Source organism: Papilio xuthus, unplaced genomic scaffold (assembly GCF_000836235.2).
Source record: "Papilio xuthus unplaced genomic scaffold, Pxut_1.1 DF827542.1, whole genome shotgun sequence".
Taxonomy (NCBI): Eukaryota; Metazoa; Arthropoda; class Insecta; order Lepidoptera; family Papilionidae; genus Papilio; species Papilio xuthus.
The window spans coordinates 5,392,952-5,411,878 of NW_013531107.1; the positions used below are offsets into that span (position 1 = coordinate 5,392,952).

At 31.5% G+C, this 18,927-nt stretch overlaps 1 protein-coding gene across 1 annotated transcript in view; it reads right to left on the minus strand.

Moving 5' to 3' along the window:
* The window catches only part of Cht7 (chitinase 7), a 61,656-nt gene extending 51,810 nt beyond the window's left edge, over positions 1–9,846 (minus strand). The window contains exon 1 of the mRNA XM_013313966.1: positions 9,595–9,846. Within this exon, the coding sequence (XP_013169420.1) occupies positions 9,595–9,597 (3 nt within the window). The 5' untranslated portion in view covers positions 9,598–9,846. The remainder of the gene's footprint in view (positions 1–9,594) is intronic.
* Between the last annotated feature and the right edge of the window lie 9,081 nt (positions 9,847–18,927).

The window sequence follows — 18,927 nt, forward strand, 5'->3', positions numbered from 1 at the left end:
ACTATAAAGTGAGACGATACAGCAGAAGATGTGACACGACGACCTAGAAAAAACCTGTTTAAACGTGACTTGTAGACTCCAAGGCTGTAATTATCAGGAAACAGACAGACAAAGAGTATTAACGATACAATTTTTACAATGAATATCGGTAATGTACGCATGAATTTGCAAGTTGAAGTAATTTTCAGTTAAATGTAAAGCTAAATTAAAAAGCTTAATTTAAATAAACAAAATACTTATCTGCAATCGTATTCTTACTATAATATAATGCGAATGTTTAGATGGATGGATGGATATTTGTTAGAAGTTATCTCCAGAACGGCTGAATGGATCTCAATGAGTTTTGGCAAAAATGTAGAATATAGTCTGGAAGAACACATAGGCTATTAATTATGTTTTTTTTTCTCCGCGCGGACGGAGTCGCGGGCGACAGCTAGTACTGTTTATTCGGTGGTCTTTGTGACCAATATCCCTGTGTAAAACATATCGTCATCCCTCTTATCATCTTTAACATCATTGGTCTCTTGGTATTAGAAACCAAAGATAAGACTTTTTTCTATTTTACTATATTTCATTACTAACTAGTTATTGTATATTTTTAGAGATATAATCGAACTGTAGAAACGAAATTAATCTAATTCTAATCTTTTGTGTTGCTAAAAAATTAAAAGACGTTCTGCAACTTTAAAACTGTTTTGTATATGCGTAGATACATTATATTACAGTTGGCACAAAGCACACAATTCAATATAACTAAAAAGAGCGACCCAAGACCCGAACTACTCGTTCAAAATAATATATTCATTGATTTATGTGTTTCTGTGGACTTCGAGAAAAACTTCCAATATTGAGAACTCGATATTTTCACACATATGAATTTGAACTTTATTTCGAGAGTGATATGGTAGAATTTATTTTTACATGAATATCAGCGTCGAATGACCATAGTTATGGCCATATGCTACAAATGTCATGGCGTTCAAGTTAATTTTGCGTCGTTTGGTCGATTTGAAATAAGCTTAGGATTTAATAATATTAAGGGATAATTGCTGATAATTATTTTAATTTGTTTCTCGAGACTGCCAGAGGAAAACTTATTAAATATTTGAAATTAGAGAATTGCATTGCTGAAATATGATGCATGAAAGAAAATAAAGTTTGGCAAAACATATATGTTATCCCGTCATAACATTGTATCGAATAGCAACTTCAAAACTTTTTTTTTATCTTACTATCATTATAAATGCCAAAGTATAGATGGATGGACGGATAGTTAGAAGGACACATGGGCAACTGATTAAGTTTTTTTTTAATTCCTCGCGGAAGAAGTCGGTATCGAAAGCTAGTGTTTTATAAAAGATCGAGCAAACTGGTAACATTAGTTTTTAGTTCCAAACAGTTTTTAACGATTTTTTAAACGTGAGTTTCCATTGTCTAAAGATATTTTGTATTTGTGTATTTATAACAGATTTTATGAGGCAAAAAACAATTTTACTTGTGATGTACCAGTGGATATCCACGCTTCTTTTGGACACTTTTCTCTGAATATGACATATGAAAGTATTGTAATTCCGTGCATGTATGTTATCTAGCATACCTCACTGACCTTACTATGTTGTTGTCAACGACAACGGGTACAAGGTGTAAGCTTTCGAGGTCTTTCTACGGCTATGGAGAACTTTTTAAAAGGTTTTCCTTCTTAAGTCAATATAAAGATTATTCCAGAATATCCTTTCTTCAAATAAATCTATTTATCAATTATCCAACCTATATTTATTTAACTAATATTTAAAATGAGAAAGTTTAGATTGATAGATGGATGTTTGGTATCTCAAGAACGGCTCAACGGATCCTGAAATTCGACAAATCTACAGCGCATAGGCTACATATCAAGTTTTATTTGCGCGCAAATGGAGTCGCGGGCGAAAGCTAAAGCTAGAAAGTTATTAAAAAATGAATTTTACTTAACTAGTATAACATTCTCATTAGTATAAATACTATAATACAATTATTATTATACATTTCTAATAATTCGCTTATTCAAAAAGATAAATAAATATTAAACTGATTTCGTACATTAGAGCGCTTGAACACGAGAGTTATCTCGGAAATGTGGGTTGTGAAAGTCTAGCTAAATGTCATGAACCTATAAACATGACTTAGAGCTCAGACGAATCGACAGCATTGATATTATTATCTATTTAGATTTTAATAGATAATGGATGGATGTTTGTTACATGATAATTCCACAATGGGGTAAACGGATCACGAAAAATGTACGATTTCAGTATTACAAATATGTAATATTTGAATTAAATATGTCATAATACAAATAAATATATATATACATAAATATATATACATATTATACAATTTATTTTTGAGTTTCACGCGGAGGAGGCTGAGATCAACAGCTAATTTATACATATATATCTTATATATAAAATTCTCGTGTCACAATTTTCGTTCCCATACTCCTAAGAAACGGCTTGACCGATTCTCATGAAATTTTGTGAGCATATTGAGTAGGTCTGAGAATCGGTCAACATCTATTTTTAATCCCGCGCGGACGGAGTCGCGGGCGACAGGTAGTTACATATATATTTGCTATCTTGTTCAGTTAAACTGTTTATAATTATTGTAGGAAATTAAACATCGTATTCATGTATTAAAATCAGCAAAGTTATAAGTGAGAGGCTAAGCACACTAAGTAAGCTAATAGTTGCAAACATGCTGAAAAACACGGAAGAGATGTGCTGAGTTATAACATGCGAGCAAAAAGATCTTCCTGGAATGCGATAGGGAAGTTAGATAACTATGAATGTAATAACACGAATACACACCCAAATGTCATGCAATGTTTTGAGGTTATGTTTTGAATAACCTTTCATGGCTCTCTTCTGTCATACTCAGAGACATACTGTCTTATTAAGGATCTTCGGTAAACTGTTAGCTACCGCTAAAATAGACAAAATATAACTAAGGTACCTTTTAAATTAAAATAGCAAAATAAACAAGAAAACAGATCTACAACCGTAACTTTACCCAAACGTTAAAAGGTTGAGGAGTATTAGAGAGGTGGATTTTATTTAATTTTAGTTTCGTACATTTTATAAGTTTATATTTATTCAAACTTAATATTTATAAAACAAAATATAATTTGAAATGATAACATACTTTGTATATCTTAATAATCAGACTAACACACGTAACAATTTAAATAATATTCGTAAACTTTCTCACATTGCGTACAGAGCTCAAAACTGAGGGGAGTCTTTCAAAATATTTGAATGTTAAATGTAACAACAGTTTAGCATAATATTTGATGTGTAAAGTAAGTTACAACTTACTCGTAATGTATTAGGTATTTAGGACATACCAACATTAGATAAAATATTAAATTTTCTTACAACACACAGAGTTGTGTTTTTTAGAATTCCATAAACGATATCGACAAGTTGGCCCTAGAATTTACTTATAAGCATTATTGGATTATACTTATTTCTTTCCGACAGTTTACACTACCTAAACATTTGCAGAAAACGATATTGACGTACTATTCTAACTTTATTTAATACTAGCGGACCCGACTGACGTTGTCCTGTCTACACGTCTTTAATTCGAATATTATTTAAAATTTGACACTGCGCCGTCTGTCGGATCCAATGTGAAACATTCCAAAATCAACAACTACTAATAAATTAAAAATTAATTAAAAAAACATTGTCCAGCGGACAAAATTGTGAATCTAAACCATTCCCAGATCCCCTTGAACACACACAAAAAATTTCACCAAAATCGGTCCAGTCGTTTGAGAGAAGTTCAGTGACATACACACGCACAGAAGAATTATATATATAAAGATAGAGATAGAAATATGTTTCTGTACAAATATTTCGACAGTAAAAACCCAACACACGCTATTTTAGACTCGGAACTAGAGTCTTTTTACTACAAATAGAATTTTATACACATACATACAACTAGAGTCTTTTTACTACATATAGAATTTTATATACATATATTATTTTTATTAAATCAGATATTTCTGTTGATCAGAAAAATAAAAGACGAAAGATTTACTATTATTGCTAAGTTCTTAAATGAAAGAAAATCATATATATTCCTCCACCAATCAATTGATTTCATTAGCCATCAACAAACATGTGTGTGATGGCTTAAGAGGTAAATCAAATCACCGAAAGTAAGGTTCGCAGAACAAGTCCTTTTTAAAAATAATAATATAACTATAAATATAAAACTACTCAACGAAATATTATCATATAATAAGGGTTTTTTTTTAGTACAAAATCGTAAATTGAATTATTAAAGCTTTAATATTAATATGTTTTCAAGAATTTGCATTAAATTGTCGTTTATACTTTGCCTACAACTTATTTGGTAATCGTAGCTCATGTAAAACAAATAAATTAAGGACTTAACTCTTAGGAAATAAAGACGAAATTAAATTCATACTTAAAAAAATAATATGACCTTTTATTACCTTTATCCATAGAACCAAAATATGCAACTTATTGTTTATTCATTTCTAAAAGAATTTTGTTTCTTTCAACACCTTAATCTCATGTTTAAGAAAAGTTAATGTTAATATTAACTTAATTTTGACTTCGCATATTTTGCTATTACGAATATAATTTGAATCATAAGAATTATTTTGCATTGAACATATATTTTTGTTACCAGTACCTGCCTAATAATATATGTCGCGTGCAGCAAACGACGCTCCGTCACGGAGGTTGACGAGCTGTGAATGTTCAGTCAGTGAAAACGGAGCTTAACAACCCTAACCCGGCTCGCACCTGACATGTGGCTTAACGTGACACCTCATACTAAGCAAAATGCGACACGTCATGAAAATTACATGCTACTTTACTTCAGCCTACAGGATGATTAAAAATAAGCAAAAAATATTTTATCTATATTAATACTGTTAAGAAGAAATCCTTGATCGTTTGCATTGTATAGGCTTTGAAACTACTCAACTCTGGAAGACGTAAGCTATATTTATCACCAGGTTTTTCTCTAATTCCACTGGGACGAAGATGCAGGCAACTCCTAGTTTATTATAAACTTGGAAGTTTCTTACTGCTACTCCGAATTTTACTTGCACTATTTTTTGCAATATTTTAACCTAACTTAAGGTATGTTTATGTGCAACGGCGGTAAACATTACCTCTGTTTAAACGTTCAAGTGACGGTTTGCTCGCTTGGGCAATTCGCCCGGCTTGCCTCGTTACGTAGTGGATTGCGCAATCGGTCATGTCGAAACTGAGACATGAAAGGGTGTTACCGTGTTTTGTACGCCGCTGTGCTCCCCCGGCTATTGCTTAAGGACTGACCAGAAGTAATCATTGCAAATTCCATAACACTGTCACTCAGAGTAGAGAGAGAGAAAGAGAATATAAACAGTGAAAAACAGATGATTTCTCATACAAAATCTACACTAAGATACTTAACGATTCTGAGTGCGGAAGTAAGACGTAGTTTTCTAGCTAAACAATTTTTTTTATTTCAAATTTGCACATCCTGTTTATTTATTAATTGCTAGTTTTATCGAATTTTAATTTATGAAGTAAAAAATTTAGTTTTATAATCTGGATAACTTAAGTTTCCACAAGTTCAAAATGTTTTTTACGATTTAAAATGTATTCTTATTAGTGTTACATTGAACTTTATTTGAATGTAATACACGATAATATACATTTCATAAACAAAGGTAACACTCAATATTCAATTAGCATTATTTCAGGTTTAAACGCAAGGCTCAGTTGCCCTCTAAATATTTGTGAAGTTTTCTATTTTAAAGGTCACAACACACTATTGACCTGTTTGACGTGCCTGTAGACCAAGAAACATATCTGACCTGGTTGGCAATATCGAAACTAAATTATATTAGCTCAGTAGCGCCCCTTGTCAATGTCATTGTCTCAAAATCGGAAAATATGTGAACTAGCAATGTCATTTTGACAGCGCCATATTCTGACCAATCAAGGAGCGCCAGTAGCACGGTGTATGTTGCCATTTTCATAATTTTAAAATCCCATAAAATGATATGTATTTTAATTATTTTTGGATGTATCGATTAAAATAGTATTGCTACGACAACTCAGGTCATAATTTGAGAATAAATTGGTTGAATAAACATGGACGACTTTCGCAAGAAGTTCGAAAATTATTCACTGGTAACCCTTAAAACTTGTAGGTGTCTTTCTGTGAATGTCAAAAAACTGCCATAAGATCATTGTGGTACTATAAATGTGTTGTCATTTCTCGTGTGTCATTTTCTGTACCTAAGTAGGTTTGAAAAGCGTCTCTAACTGGGTCACATAAGTTGGTCGCACTATCAATATACAAATTTGTCTTCGTATTTATCTAAGTGTGCTTAGAAGATATCGACTAATGTATAAAACAAGTTAGTGAACGGTTCCTTATGATGTACCGTTATTTACCTAGAAACTAGTCATAAATAATGTTTATATACAAATACATAGGCTATATTTGCTAATGCTATTTAGTAGAGAAGTCGAGAACACTAGTTGGTAGTTAGTAGATTTTATTATACTCAAAACACATATATAATTGGTTGACTAATTATTATTTCTATTTTTAACTTAATTTCACATAACATTAAGTTATGCATATAAAGTTGAACCTCATTGAACTACATTTTAATAACGTTGCAACAGAAATTATTGTGTTATAAAACGTAACGTTTTTAATTAACATTAAAATTGTCTGTTAGATTAATTAACGTAACTTTTGTACTCAAAATTATGTATGTTGGTACGAAATACAATAAATATCCAACATAAAAATCCAACTCGTAAAAAAAGTGTAAACGAAATCTTATTTTTTTCAAATGGCCAGTTACTTGAAAACGATATCAGGTCGCTTGCCTCTTTCCTACCGTATAATATAATAAAAAAATATATGTCGAGTGCATTCATCCAGTGAGAAAGATAGCACCGTTATATTGTTGGGAACGGGTGCATTTAAGTGATCGTAATGTTAGGATAACGCCCCGGTTAACGGTAAGGTTTTACTATAAAATACTTAGTCTGTGGTTACCAAAGATAATTTACACAAAAATGAACTGTGTTCCCGTGGAATACAGTACGTTTTGTCTGTGGAGGTTTTGCTTAAACGTTGCGACGGTGCTTGTAAGATGTTCTGATTGCACTGTTCCTAAGGTGTTGGATAATTAGTAATTAAGGTAAGTATCTATCCCGTTAACTGAAGTTAAAGTACCAAGATATTATGATCCAATTCTTGAGGTTGATTCGAACTCGAAATACGATATTAGATTATTCTAAAAAAAACTTTATAATAAAGACATATTAATAACTGTGTTATAATTTTTCTAGCTTACGAAATATTTGAACGCTTTACTGCATAATATTACCAGATGATCGGATTACAGGTGTTGGGACAATCATGATCGGTTGCCATGACAACCGCAAGAACCGCAGACTCTCTTGCAATACACTTTTTACACCTCTAATACAAAATGTAACCATGGTTTCCAAAGCACTTATAACAAAACATGTAATCATCTCTAGAACCAAATAAAGCTCTTATTTTCACATGTTGAATTCTTACTAATATTATAAATCCGAATGTTAAGATAGATGGATGGATTATTCAAACTTTCGTGAGACATTATACTAAACTGATATATAAACACGGCTAAACACTCACGTATATTCGTCCGGTGGCGGCACCGACTAGTTTCGAGCCCATCGGGGGCCCTTCATCAGAATGAGAGGTACTGGTATTATTTCGCGGACGCGGCCCGTTTGATCCATCAGTGAGCGACGGGCCGTTTAGCCGTGTTTATGTATCAGTTTAGATGGATGGATGTTTGTTTTAAGGTATTTCTAAAACGGCTGAGCGGATCTCGATAAATTTGGCATATATATAGAACATAGCTTGGAAGAACACATAGGCTACTAATTATATTTATTTAATACAGCGCGAACGGAGTCGCGGGCGACAGCCAGTACAGTACAAAAAATAATAACTCTGTGTATTCGTTTTGTAGCTCATCGCTTTTATATGAGTTTCGCCGTTCGAAAGCAATTTGTCTAACTTCAAGCTAATATGTTGACAACATAGCAGTGACGGTTCGTAGAACTTAAGTTGCGTTGAATTCCTGCCAGCCAACTTAATCCAGACGGCTACTTAAAGTGGCCAAGTCGTAGAACTGTTCTTTGTTTATGTTGTTTTGTAAATAGCTAAGTCCAAATGCTTAACATGTTTTCTAAGAAAAGTATTCGGCTGAATCTAATTCATTAACTTAGATTAAATTACTAAACTGCTAAAGTACCTTTATATCCGATAAAACTACGTTTTATAATTACAATCAGTGTAAATTATTACTTATCTTTTTTATTTTAGTCAAAAATAACTTTTGCGGACTTCAAGCGATTATTTTACCGTACCCAAAAATTAATAAGTATTTTTTTTATTTAACGGATGTGGCTCTGATATTACGATTATCAGCTGTATGTAGAGCATTAATTAAAATGTAATTAGGTGAAGGTCACCGTGGGATTTAAAGTGCGAACACAAAGAATATATTATTCAGTAGCATTGATAAATGTTACTTTCAAATACTTTGAGATTACATGTATATACTCTTATATACTTTATTCCGGTACTTTTTATAATATTACAATATTAAAAGGACAATAAAATAATTGTAAATTACAAATGGTGATACTATTAAAAATAAGTTACTTTTTTTGCTGACTGTACCTAATTTCTGTTATTGCGAAATGACTTTTACACTCTCAGAATAAGGTGAAAATTCGTACGCATTGTTCCTACGCTATATGTAGTTGCCGTGTGTACGATTGCGATTTCTAACAGACGTTCGTTCGCCACTTTCTCTTAGTGAAACTAAGTTTTTGTTCATTGTCAGCGCCAGCTCGATGCTTTTAATGTCAGACGCCGGTACCGGATTCTGAATTGGATATTTTAAAATGAGTTCACATTTACTACAAATAAAAAAAACACAATATCAAACGCGCGTAATTCTGCTGCTACAATGCCACAAATTGACGCGTTGATACAAAAGACTTCAACGGGCGCGTAGTTAATTTTTTAAATATATCTTTGGTTTATAGTAATTTGTTTATATTGATTTTATAAAATAAAGCTCATCGTCTTCGTATTATTCTTAGTCTTATTCTATTTATACAAAATAACTGTCGAAACAAGTTTCTAGAATCAGATTTGCATACAAATTATTTGGGTAATTTTAATAAATCAAGGCTTACATGATGCCATTCACCGATTTTTTTTAATATTTAATAGATTTCAATATTGTGCAGAATATAAATTAATTAAAAGATAATATTATAAAATAATGACACCTTAATATATAATTCAAATATCCGCATTAGCACAAGGACAACCACGTTCGATAATAATTTTACAAGTCGGATAGAAATAAATTACGTTAATATTCCTATTATTTATTACATAACATCATTTGAAAAATACTGATATTTCCGGAACAGTTTAGTGCATTTTATTTTTAAAAGGAAAAAAATAATCCTTTAAGCTTACCATTTTCTCCGTTTTCCGCAAAAACGGCTCACTTGTAACTATATAATCTCCAGTACCACTGAACTCGCACTAGAGTACACTAAGTACAGTCGCGCACAAAAACAAGTGTCGATACGCAAAACCACGTCGTTGAAAAAAAAAAATCTCACCACGTCATACAAACTATTCGAAATGTCGATATAATTTTGTTGCTACACACAAAACATGTCTGTCCTGTCGTCTGTCACGGTGGAGAGACGCTTGTGGACTGAATATTCGGCCGAAAGTGCGCCGTTTCGCCCAACGTTACCGATTCAAAAGGTGTGCGTGTGCGTCGATCGTTGGATCTAACTGTCTTGATACTTTGATGTGAATTTTAATAGGAATTAAAAACGAAAGTTATAGTGTATCGTAAATAGTAAATAATTCTTGGTATGTAATTAATTGTGTGTTTATTTGATGAATGCAAGAAATATGTTAGCAACAATAATTTTAAAAATAGTATATTCGTATTGAGAAATCTAAGAAACTTAATTTTTCTTAAATCTTTCATCATATTCGGTCATGTATATTATAGTAAACTAATGCTAGTCGTGGAAATAATTCACTTTAAAAGATGCCTTCTAACAATTTACCCCATATTTCAACCGCGGCAATTCAAATCGAAAATACGTGAATTGAGGCAACGCAGAAATCTAAAAGATCGTTGTATTTTTTCTGCAAATATTCAAGTACTTTTTGCAGAAAATATTGGTCGTATTATTTATTTTATCTAATACAATGGTTAAATAAAGTATAAAACCGTTCTATAATTAAAAGGCATTCTTTTTATAAATCTTTTCTTCGCTCCGTTGTAAGGTATTAAATTTCACGTTACCCTAGAACCTTCGTCGGGCTAATAAACGGGTTCGGTGTTTAATCTTGGGAATAATAAAACATCCTGTTTGTTTCGCCTAAAAAAGGAGATCGTATTTTTTAATTAATTTACTCGTTAACTTTGTTTTTAGAACAGGTATTTTTTCTGGGAATAAATTAAGGTTTCATTTTCACAAAATAGGATTAAAAACAAAACAACCCATCAAAGATATTTATGCCGTTAAATATTTAAAGTATTACGTTATAAAATAAAAACAGTAGCTACTAAGAAGCCAAATAATAAGTGCTAAATATCCCAAAGATTCCTTCGGGGCCCCCGAAGATCTGAGTAGGTTTAAACATAAAATCCAACGATTGTATGTAAGCTGGAGACAAAACACTTGCGAGCTTTTCCGCGCGGAATTAAAGAAAAAACTTAACTATGTCCTACATCTATGACAAATTTCACTGATATCAATTCATCCATCCATCTATCCAAATTTATAATATTAGGTATGTTATTCGAAACAATGTTAGAAACAGTAAGGCTCGCTAACGCAGTGATGAATGTACGCTACAAACTGAAATTAAACCTTAACTCAAATTTCGCACCGAAACTCAAATTTCCAGTTGAAACTTCTCAAAACTGTAACCGACACACAGAGCTCCATTAGACAGGTCTGTGAAACATTACAGCAAATATGAACAACATTCCTTCTACATCTTACTTACTAATATTATAAATACGAATGTTGAGATGGATGGATGTTTGTTTGAAGGTATCTTCGGAACAGCTGGACGGATCTCGACGAAATTTGGTATACCTCTGGAAGAACACACAGGCTACTAATTATGTTTTTTTTTATAATTCCGCGCGGACGGAGTCGCAGGCGATCGCTAGTTAATTATATAAATTTGATAATTTCTGGTATATTCTTGAAGTAAAATATCAAGATTATGCGATCAAGCAATTCGTATATTTTCTCAAAGTGTTAACATTTTTACGCATGTTTCCTTTCACCCTATACGAATGTCATCGTAAGTGTGAGCAGTGCGGACATATATATCTTATTTATCTCGCAACTAATCGTTTCCTTGTTGGAATAATACTTTTAAGGATCTCACTGCAACCCAGATATAATTTTCTGTAGATTAAAATACTATACGAACGAATATCGTATATAGATTAAAATTAGAACATACGACGAATGTTTTGTTATAGCAATCTCCAATGTATCATAGTAATATTATAAATGCGAATGTTTACTTGAAGGTATCTCCGGAACTGCTGAACAGATTTTAATAAAATTTGGCACACATGTAGAATATAGGAAAAACACATAAGCTTTTTATTATGTTTTTTTTTACGTAGATGGAGTCGCGGACGACAGTTAGGTAAAAATTTATTTAAGATCAGTATTGGATAAAAAACATACTTCGTTATAATAGTGACCAACGGTAAAAAATATTCGCAACCGACGAGCATGTATACTATATAGTTATAAAGGGTGTTTCGATTGATCGATAGGTCGAACGGCCCATGGGACAACACCCGATGAAGGCGCAAATGAAGCGAGAAAAATGTCTCAATATTCTTTTTATAAAACATAATAAATCATTCGATAACATTCAATTGTTTTTCCTTTTTTGTTTCTTTAACGTATATCGTTATTTTACACCAGTAGATGAATGCATTAATGACCGAGAAATCATCAAATTTATAAATGTCAAAAACAAAACCAAGTGTTGTTTTAACGGAGGTTCTGTTTCTTTACTTTTATACATGCGACTGTTAAATGTAGTGTCATTTTTAAGTAACAAGCAGTCAATAAATTTATATGTATCTTATCGATATCTATATTTATCTAAATCTACACTAAGGGCCTCTCATAGTGACCGTTTAAAGACTCCAAATGTGACTGCGTATGTCTTTCCATCGAGTAGTTATAAAAGTTTCACCTCACTTAAATGTTATATTCATCGTAAATTATTTACTATCGTAATTCCCGAGCTAAAGCGAACTAAATACATAATTCATACATCAGTTATGTCAGGAATGTTTCGCGCCATTTTCGGCGGCCATATTGTAAGTACCTGTCAGTTTGTGTCGGAAGCAATTCCACTTTCACTTTTCAACGGCTGCCTTATGATTGAATATTTCGCAAGTTCACCTTATAAGTTACAATAAATGGTAATTAAATGTTTAAAGAAACTTAATAAGACTGTGAGTGGTGTTTTGTTTTAATCAGTGTGTTTTTTATTTATTTTAATTATACACAGATATTGGAAACGTCAAAGACAGAACTTATCTTCTGATATTGCGAGGAGACGGACACTCTATATAGTAGAAGTGTTCAAAAATAATGTTCTGTGCTATAATTCCCGTTAAACCGTGATTTATTTACCGTGGGTTTCTGAGACCAAAAACCTCTTTTCAAACATATTGTTATCTCTTTTTTGTCAAAGATACAGGTATGACGAGCTTATTAAATGTTGGTGTTAGAAAATCACGGTAAGTCTATATTACAGCTACACAAACAAATTTTTTTTGAGATTATTTTTTTAAACAGAAAACCCGTGGAAATTTTTAATGAAAGCTTAAAACGAAGTATTTAATACTTTAAAACGTACAATTGTCGACGTTTCCGAATCTACAGAAACAACTAATTATATAACTGTCATTTATATTTCATAATTCAAATTAAAGCAAGAAAACAACAACACGAGAAAGTGCATTCATTAGCTTGTTTTTGTTATTAAAAAAATTAAAACCGTGTTTCGTAATTGTTTTAGTTGTCCTGCAATAATATATTTAAATTGACTTGACATTTGTATATAAAAATGTATACAAATTTTATTACAACACTCATATTTGACCTGATGCTTTATCTATTCACTGGAACGTCAATTATTCACCAACACATTTTTTCGATTATTCTTATTTCTCTTGCAGACATTAAAAACTTATATTTGCAGGAATTTGATAGATGCAAAATGTTATTTGACTAAAAAGATAGTTATGAAAAGACAAAAGATAGATTGATCTGGTTAACGAAAATCTAGTGCGTAGATTCTACAGAGTATGATAACGATAGAGACATCATTACAGAAATTCTAAACCAAACACTCGAACGCGTTATTCAAGCGAAATAATAACCCATATTTAATTTAACCCATTTTGATTGCAACGCATCTGTAATTGCGGCGAATCATGTGGCCACTAACGTTTGCCACCTTATAATATATGAAAAAAAATTGAAATCCTGAATATATACATAGAGTGTCGTTAAAATTAAGAAGCTTTTGTTCACAATAGTATCAACTCCAATAAAGTTAATATTTTAACTTAAAATACCGTAATCTGATTAGATTTATCTACACAATTATTACTGCAAACGAAACATACCTTTACTTAAGCTATTCGATATGCAATTCGACCAGTAAACTTAGAGCTCCGATCTTAATAATATTGTACCACGACGAGGTAAACTTCGTTCATTCCAAGTGGTAGGGGGAGTTCAAGTTATATTTGCGTGTAAGGACTACTTTCACCATTCTCGGTTCATTTTGCAATTGACCTTAATACAACGATGCTGTTGCAAACGGTGCATTGAAACAATTATTTTAAATATTAATATATTTTATGTACAAATGTAATAAGATATGATGCATCTTTACATAAGAAACTGTTGTCGGTTGTAAAATTGATAATTTATTTAACTCGATAAAATAAAATAAAAATAAATAAAAAGCACAACATCTTTTCTGTGTTTTTATTTTATTTACAAACACAGATAAGGTGTATTGAAATTGCAAAAGTAATATTGAATGAAAAGAAAATTAAAATTACGTATTTAAAAAAAATGCTTTCGACTTTATTGACATACTAGCTATCACCTGCGACTTCGTTCGCGCGGAATCAAAAAAAAAATCTTAACAAGTAGTCTATGTGTTCTTCCAAATTATGTTCTACATTCATGCCAAATTTCATCGTGATCCGATCAGCCGTTCTGGAGATACCTTCAAACAAACATCCATCTATCAATCTGTACATTTGCATTTATAATATTAGTAAGATAATAATAAACAAGAAACATGAATAGCTAATTTTGCAGTTGAACAAAAAGTAAAAATATAAATTTATAAAACATATAAATAGAGTCACAGAAAATAATTATAACACTCATTCAACTTCTCCTGACTCTATACATTGTTGGCAGTAATTGATTGAATTATAATATTAAAAAAAACATACGAGTACAGACGAATTTCCTCCTACTCCTTTTTGAAATCGGTTAAAAATGTAAAGTTACTTTTTCAAGCAAGTGACAGCCCTGCGTATGCCAAATTATACAAAATTCAGTAACAATTGCATGGGCTCGTAAATTCTTCAATATTTTACTTTTATGTTAATTGTCTCAAGCGCATACTTATTTTATTTTGGAACGCACATATTGAAAAGAAATAAGATAAGAATGTAACCTTACAAAACATATTTCAAAATGAAATTTGTAAGAGGAAAGGTTTACGACTTTGACGTTTATTGTAACAAATATGTATTTTTCTTAATTAATTAAAAATGATTGTATACGTCGATAAAATATGTCGCCTGCGACTCCGTCTGACAAACACTTAACTAGTAGTCTATGTGTTTTCCCGTCTATGTTGTCCACCTCTATCAAATTGCATCCAGATTCATAAAGCTGTTCTGAAGATATATTCGAACAAACAACCAAACTTTCACATTTAAATAATATGCTATTTTGATAATTAAAGGTTTACAAAAATAATAGTGTAACACATTAACAAAATGTAGACATTAAACACAAACAAAGTGAGAGATTAAAAAATGTAACTTTTTAATTTAAATAATTAGTAATTTGTGTTCTATATAAAATATAAATAGATAAAGTAAATCTTTATTGTGAAATAATTATTACAGATATATAATGCTATATTTACCTAAGCTTATATGTTAACTCCCATTAAACTGGCAGAAGAAGTGTTAACTCCATTTAGGTGACGGTAAACTCGTTAACTACATATAAATTGTTCGGGAAGTGTATGCAAAGAAATACATAAGAAGATTAATAAAGGAAACATATTGATAGCTAGGTAAATAAGTGAGAAGTATATATAACGGATGTCCGTGCATTTAAATTACTAGCTATCTCCCGTGACTCCGTCCACGCGAAATTATAATAAAAAACTTAATTAGTAGCTTATGGAATGACTTTTAATAAAAGTGTCAGCACAATGGAATTTCACGGTAAACTTAAACAAATCCAACTCAAAAATTTTGATTTTACTGATATAGTAGCTGTCGCCCGCGACTCCCTCCGCTCAGAATTTAAAAAAACTTAGTTAGTAGCCTATATGTTATTACAGACTATGTTCCTTATCTCTTCAAACAAACATCCATCCATTCGTACATCTAAACATTCGCATTTATAATATTATTATGATTATCAATGTAGTACCACACATATCTATTTACTAAACATACGTCTTATGCAAGAAACTATTAATAATATATCATAGAAATCGCATGTAACATGTCGCAAGAGTAGACATTCGTAGGCGGATATAGGTCGATATTTAGTACGGACAGGAAGTCAACCGGACCGGTTAGCTGTGAAAGGTTGTGAGGCTGTACCGGGTTAAAAAAACGAAGTAACAACTTGTTAAGGGGCGTTCCGTTGTAATAGGTATTACGTATTTGATATGAACTTAATAGATTGAAGAATTTTACAATTTAATATAATCGCAAAATGCATTAGAAGTAAATCTTATTATCTTACTAATATAAATGCGAATGTTTGGATGGATGGATGTTTAACTCTAGAAAGGAAGAAGCGATCTCAATGAAATTTGGCAGACAAATGGACCATAGTCTGGAAGAATATATAGGATACTATTTTTTTTATTCACTTGGACACTTTTTATATAAAAAATAAAATAGATAAAATGGACACTTTTTCAATATTAACTGAATTATTTATATCAGTGATTTCCAAAGTCCAAGTCAACAGATCTGAGGTCAAGCAGACAAGGATTAACGTTTATCCGCGATATGATGAAATAAAATTAAGTTTTCATAACTTGTATATTTTTGAAACATGGTAGCGAAAACCAATTAAAATGTTCAAGAAAATCAAAGTCAAAATGTTCGGGTTTTTTAGTCTACAGGGAAAGTACATGAATTGATTTAAGTCATAGCATATAGTCTCTTGCTTACAATAAATGTCGACCATCCCGCACTGGGCCAGCGTGGTTGACCATAGCCTAGTCACTCCTAACTTAGGGTACGCTCCGAATCTTTGGTCGCGGACGAGAGCGAAAACGTGCCCGTGGCCCCGTCCCAATGCGTTGGAGGAACAGAGGTTTAGTGGGTATGTCTCCGCAATGGAGGAGAATCCCACATAACTACCGCGTCCCCCCCGGGGCGCGGAGTATGCATAAAGCATTCCTCTCTGGAAAAAATAAAAAGGGTAGCCTCCGAGCCCCTCGGTGGGGACGTATAGTGAGCTGATGATGATGATGATACAGTAAATGTATTTTAATCCATAAGCAAAGGGTAGCGATGGATATCTATAAAAATATCTTATTAAAGCCTCTATTGAATAATAGATGTCGCTGTGTGAAGATGTTAATAATTTTAAGGCGACGTACTATAAATTATCTTTGCGTAATATATTTTTAATATTTTCTTTTGTATAATTCAGTATACAATATTTGAATGTAAATTTAATGTTGTGTTTATTATAATTCATTTTTGTCTTTCTCCGTGAGATCACAAAGACAGGATCTATTATAAACTAATATTTAATATTTCACAATTTTATTTATATACAATTATCAATTATATTAGTTATTAATTTCCCAATCTAACAATCGAACAAACGTAGTACTCAAACAAAGACTGCAAACAGCGGTTTGAGAACGACAAGGTTTTTTTGTGTGAACGACCTCGGCTACAGACTCAATAGGTTTCAATATTGTTTAAGACTCTCAAGTCCAATGTTCAATATGACAATTAATAACAAGGGAAACTCCTAAGTTTATCCTAAATCGATTACAACGAAATTTCACGTAAAATAGTTCAAAACTTTAACTGTTAAATATATGCTTTTAACTGTTATGTGAGAACTCTTTTAATATTTTTATGTGAAAATTTCGTTCTTAAATCTCTCTTTAAATTTAATATCGAATAAGATTAAAAATATATATAATTACGCATCAGGATGAAGCTAAAGAAACCAATGGACCAAATAAATTGCATCTTACTTGATATTGCAATAAACAGGTGGTAAACAAGACTGCAAGGCCGACTGCGACGTCATCACCGTGACATTTATAAGACCGTTTAGGTTATGTGTTGTTCCATTTTTAAAAAAAATAGTAGACCTGTATATCGGTAGTGTATTCGCCTTAATTAATTTTGTAAAGAAGTGTATTCCGATTAAAATAAAAGCTTATTTGATTTAATTGATTCTATTTATTACAGTCAAATAAACAAATAGTGGTAAATAAATAATGTAGAATGCGAAATTGTTATCGGAATTACACATGCGAAATACTTTGTTAAACTAAAGCCTGAATATTTATAATAGCAAAAGATAATATAAACATATGAACTGTCAAACAATGCAAGGTGCATACAATAATAAAACAAAAAATTTATTATTTTCGCAAGTATCGTATTAAGGAATGAACATAACATAACTAAATATATCACTATTTTTCCCCTTTAAGTTACCACGTAACAATGTAGTCCGGAAATTCTAAGCAACTTTGTTATTTCCCTTACTTTCTGTAACAAATACGAAATTTCCTCAACATTAATAATAATGCTTCAGATCAAAGCGCTTTGATGTGAAATACGTTTCAAACGATATATACTATTTGATTATGTAGTTACGTAAGATATTATTTTTTTATGTGTATAATAAATAAGTAGTTTATATTTTTAATCATTTGATCGATAACCTAGGATCTAGCTTATTGTAAACTCTCGTAACATAGCATATGTCACCCGGGATTAGTGTAGCTTCTCAAAAGTGAAAAAAATTTTCAAATCCGTTCAGTAGTTTTGGAGTCTATACAAATAAACCAACAAACAATCAAATCCTTTATGTTTATAATATTAACAAAGACGGATAGTAATATTGCTATGTGAAAAAATAAGGCGCAAAAACTTTTACTTCCTTAAAATAGAATTTTAAAAACCTATTGTATTCTTATAAAGTGCAACAAAGAAGTTTTATAAGAAAAATATATTTTTTTTTCTTTCGGTGCAAGAAAACTTTCGCAATTACCTACATCGTTAGATTTATGCCGCCACTCAAACGCCACGAGAAGTTATTTATTCACCTCAATAGACCTCTTTGAATAATATCTCCGCACTTTATTCCGTCTTTTATGTTACATAAAACGTCGAAATGACAATAAATGTTTATAAAGGATTCTTTAGCGTAAGTGAGAATCTATAAACCTTGC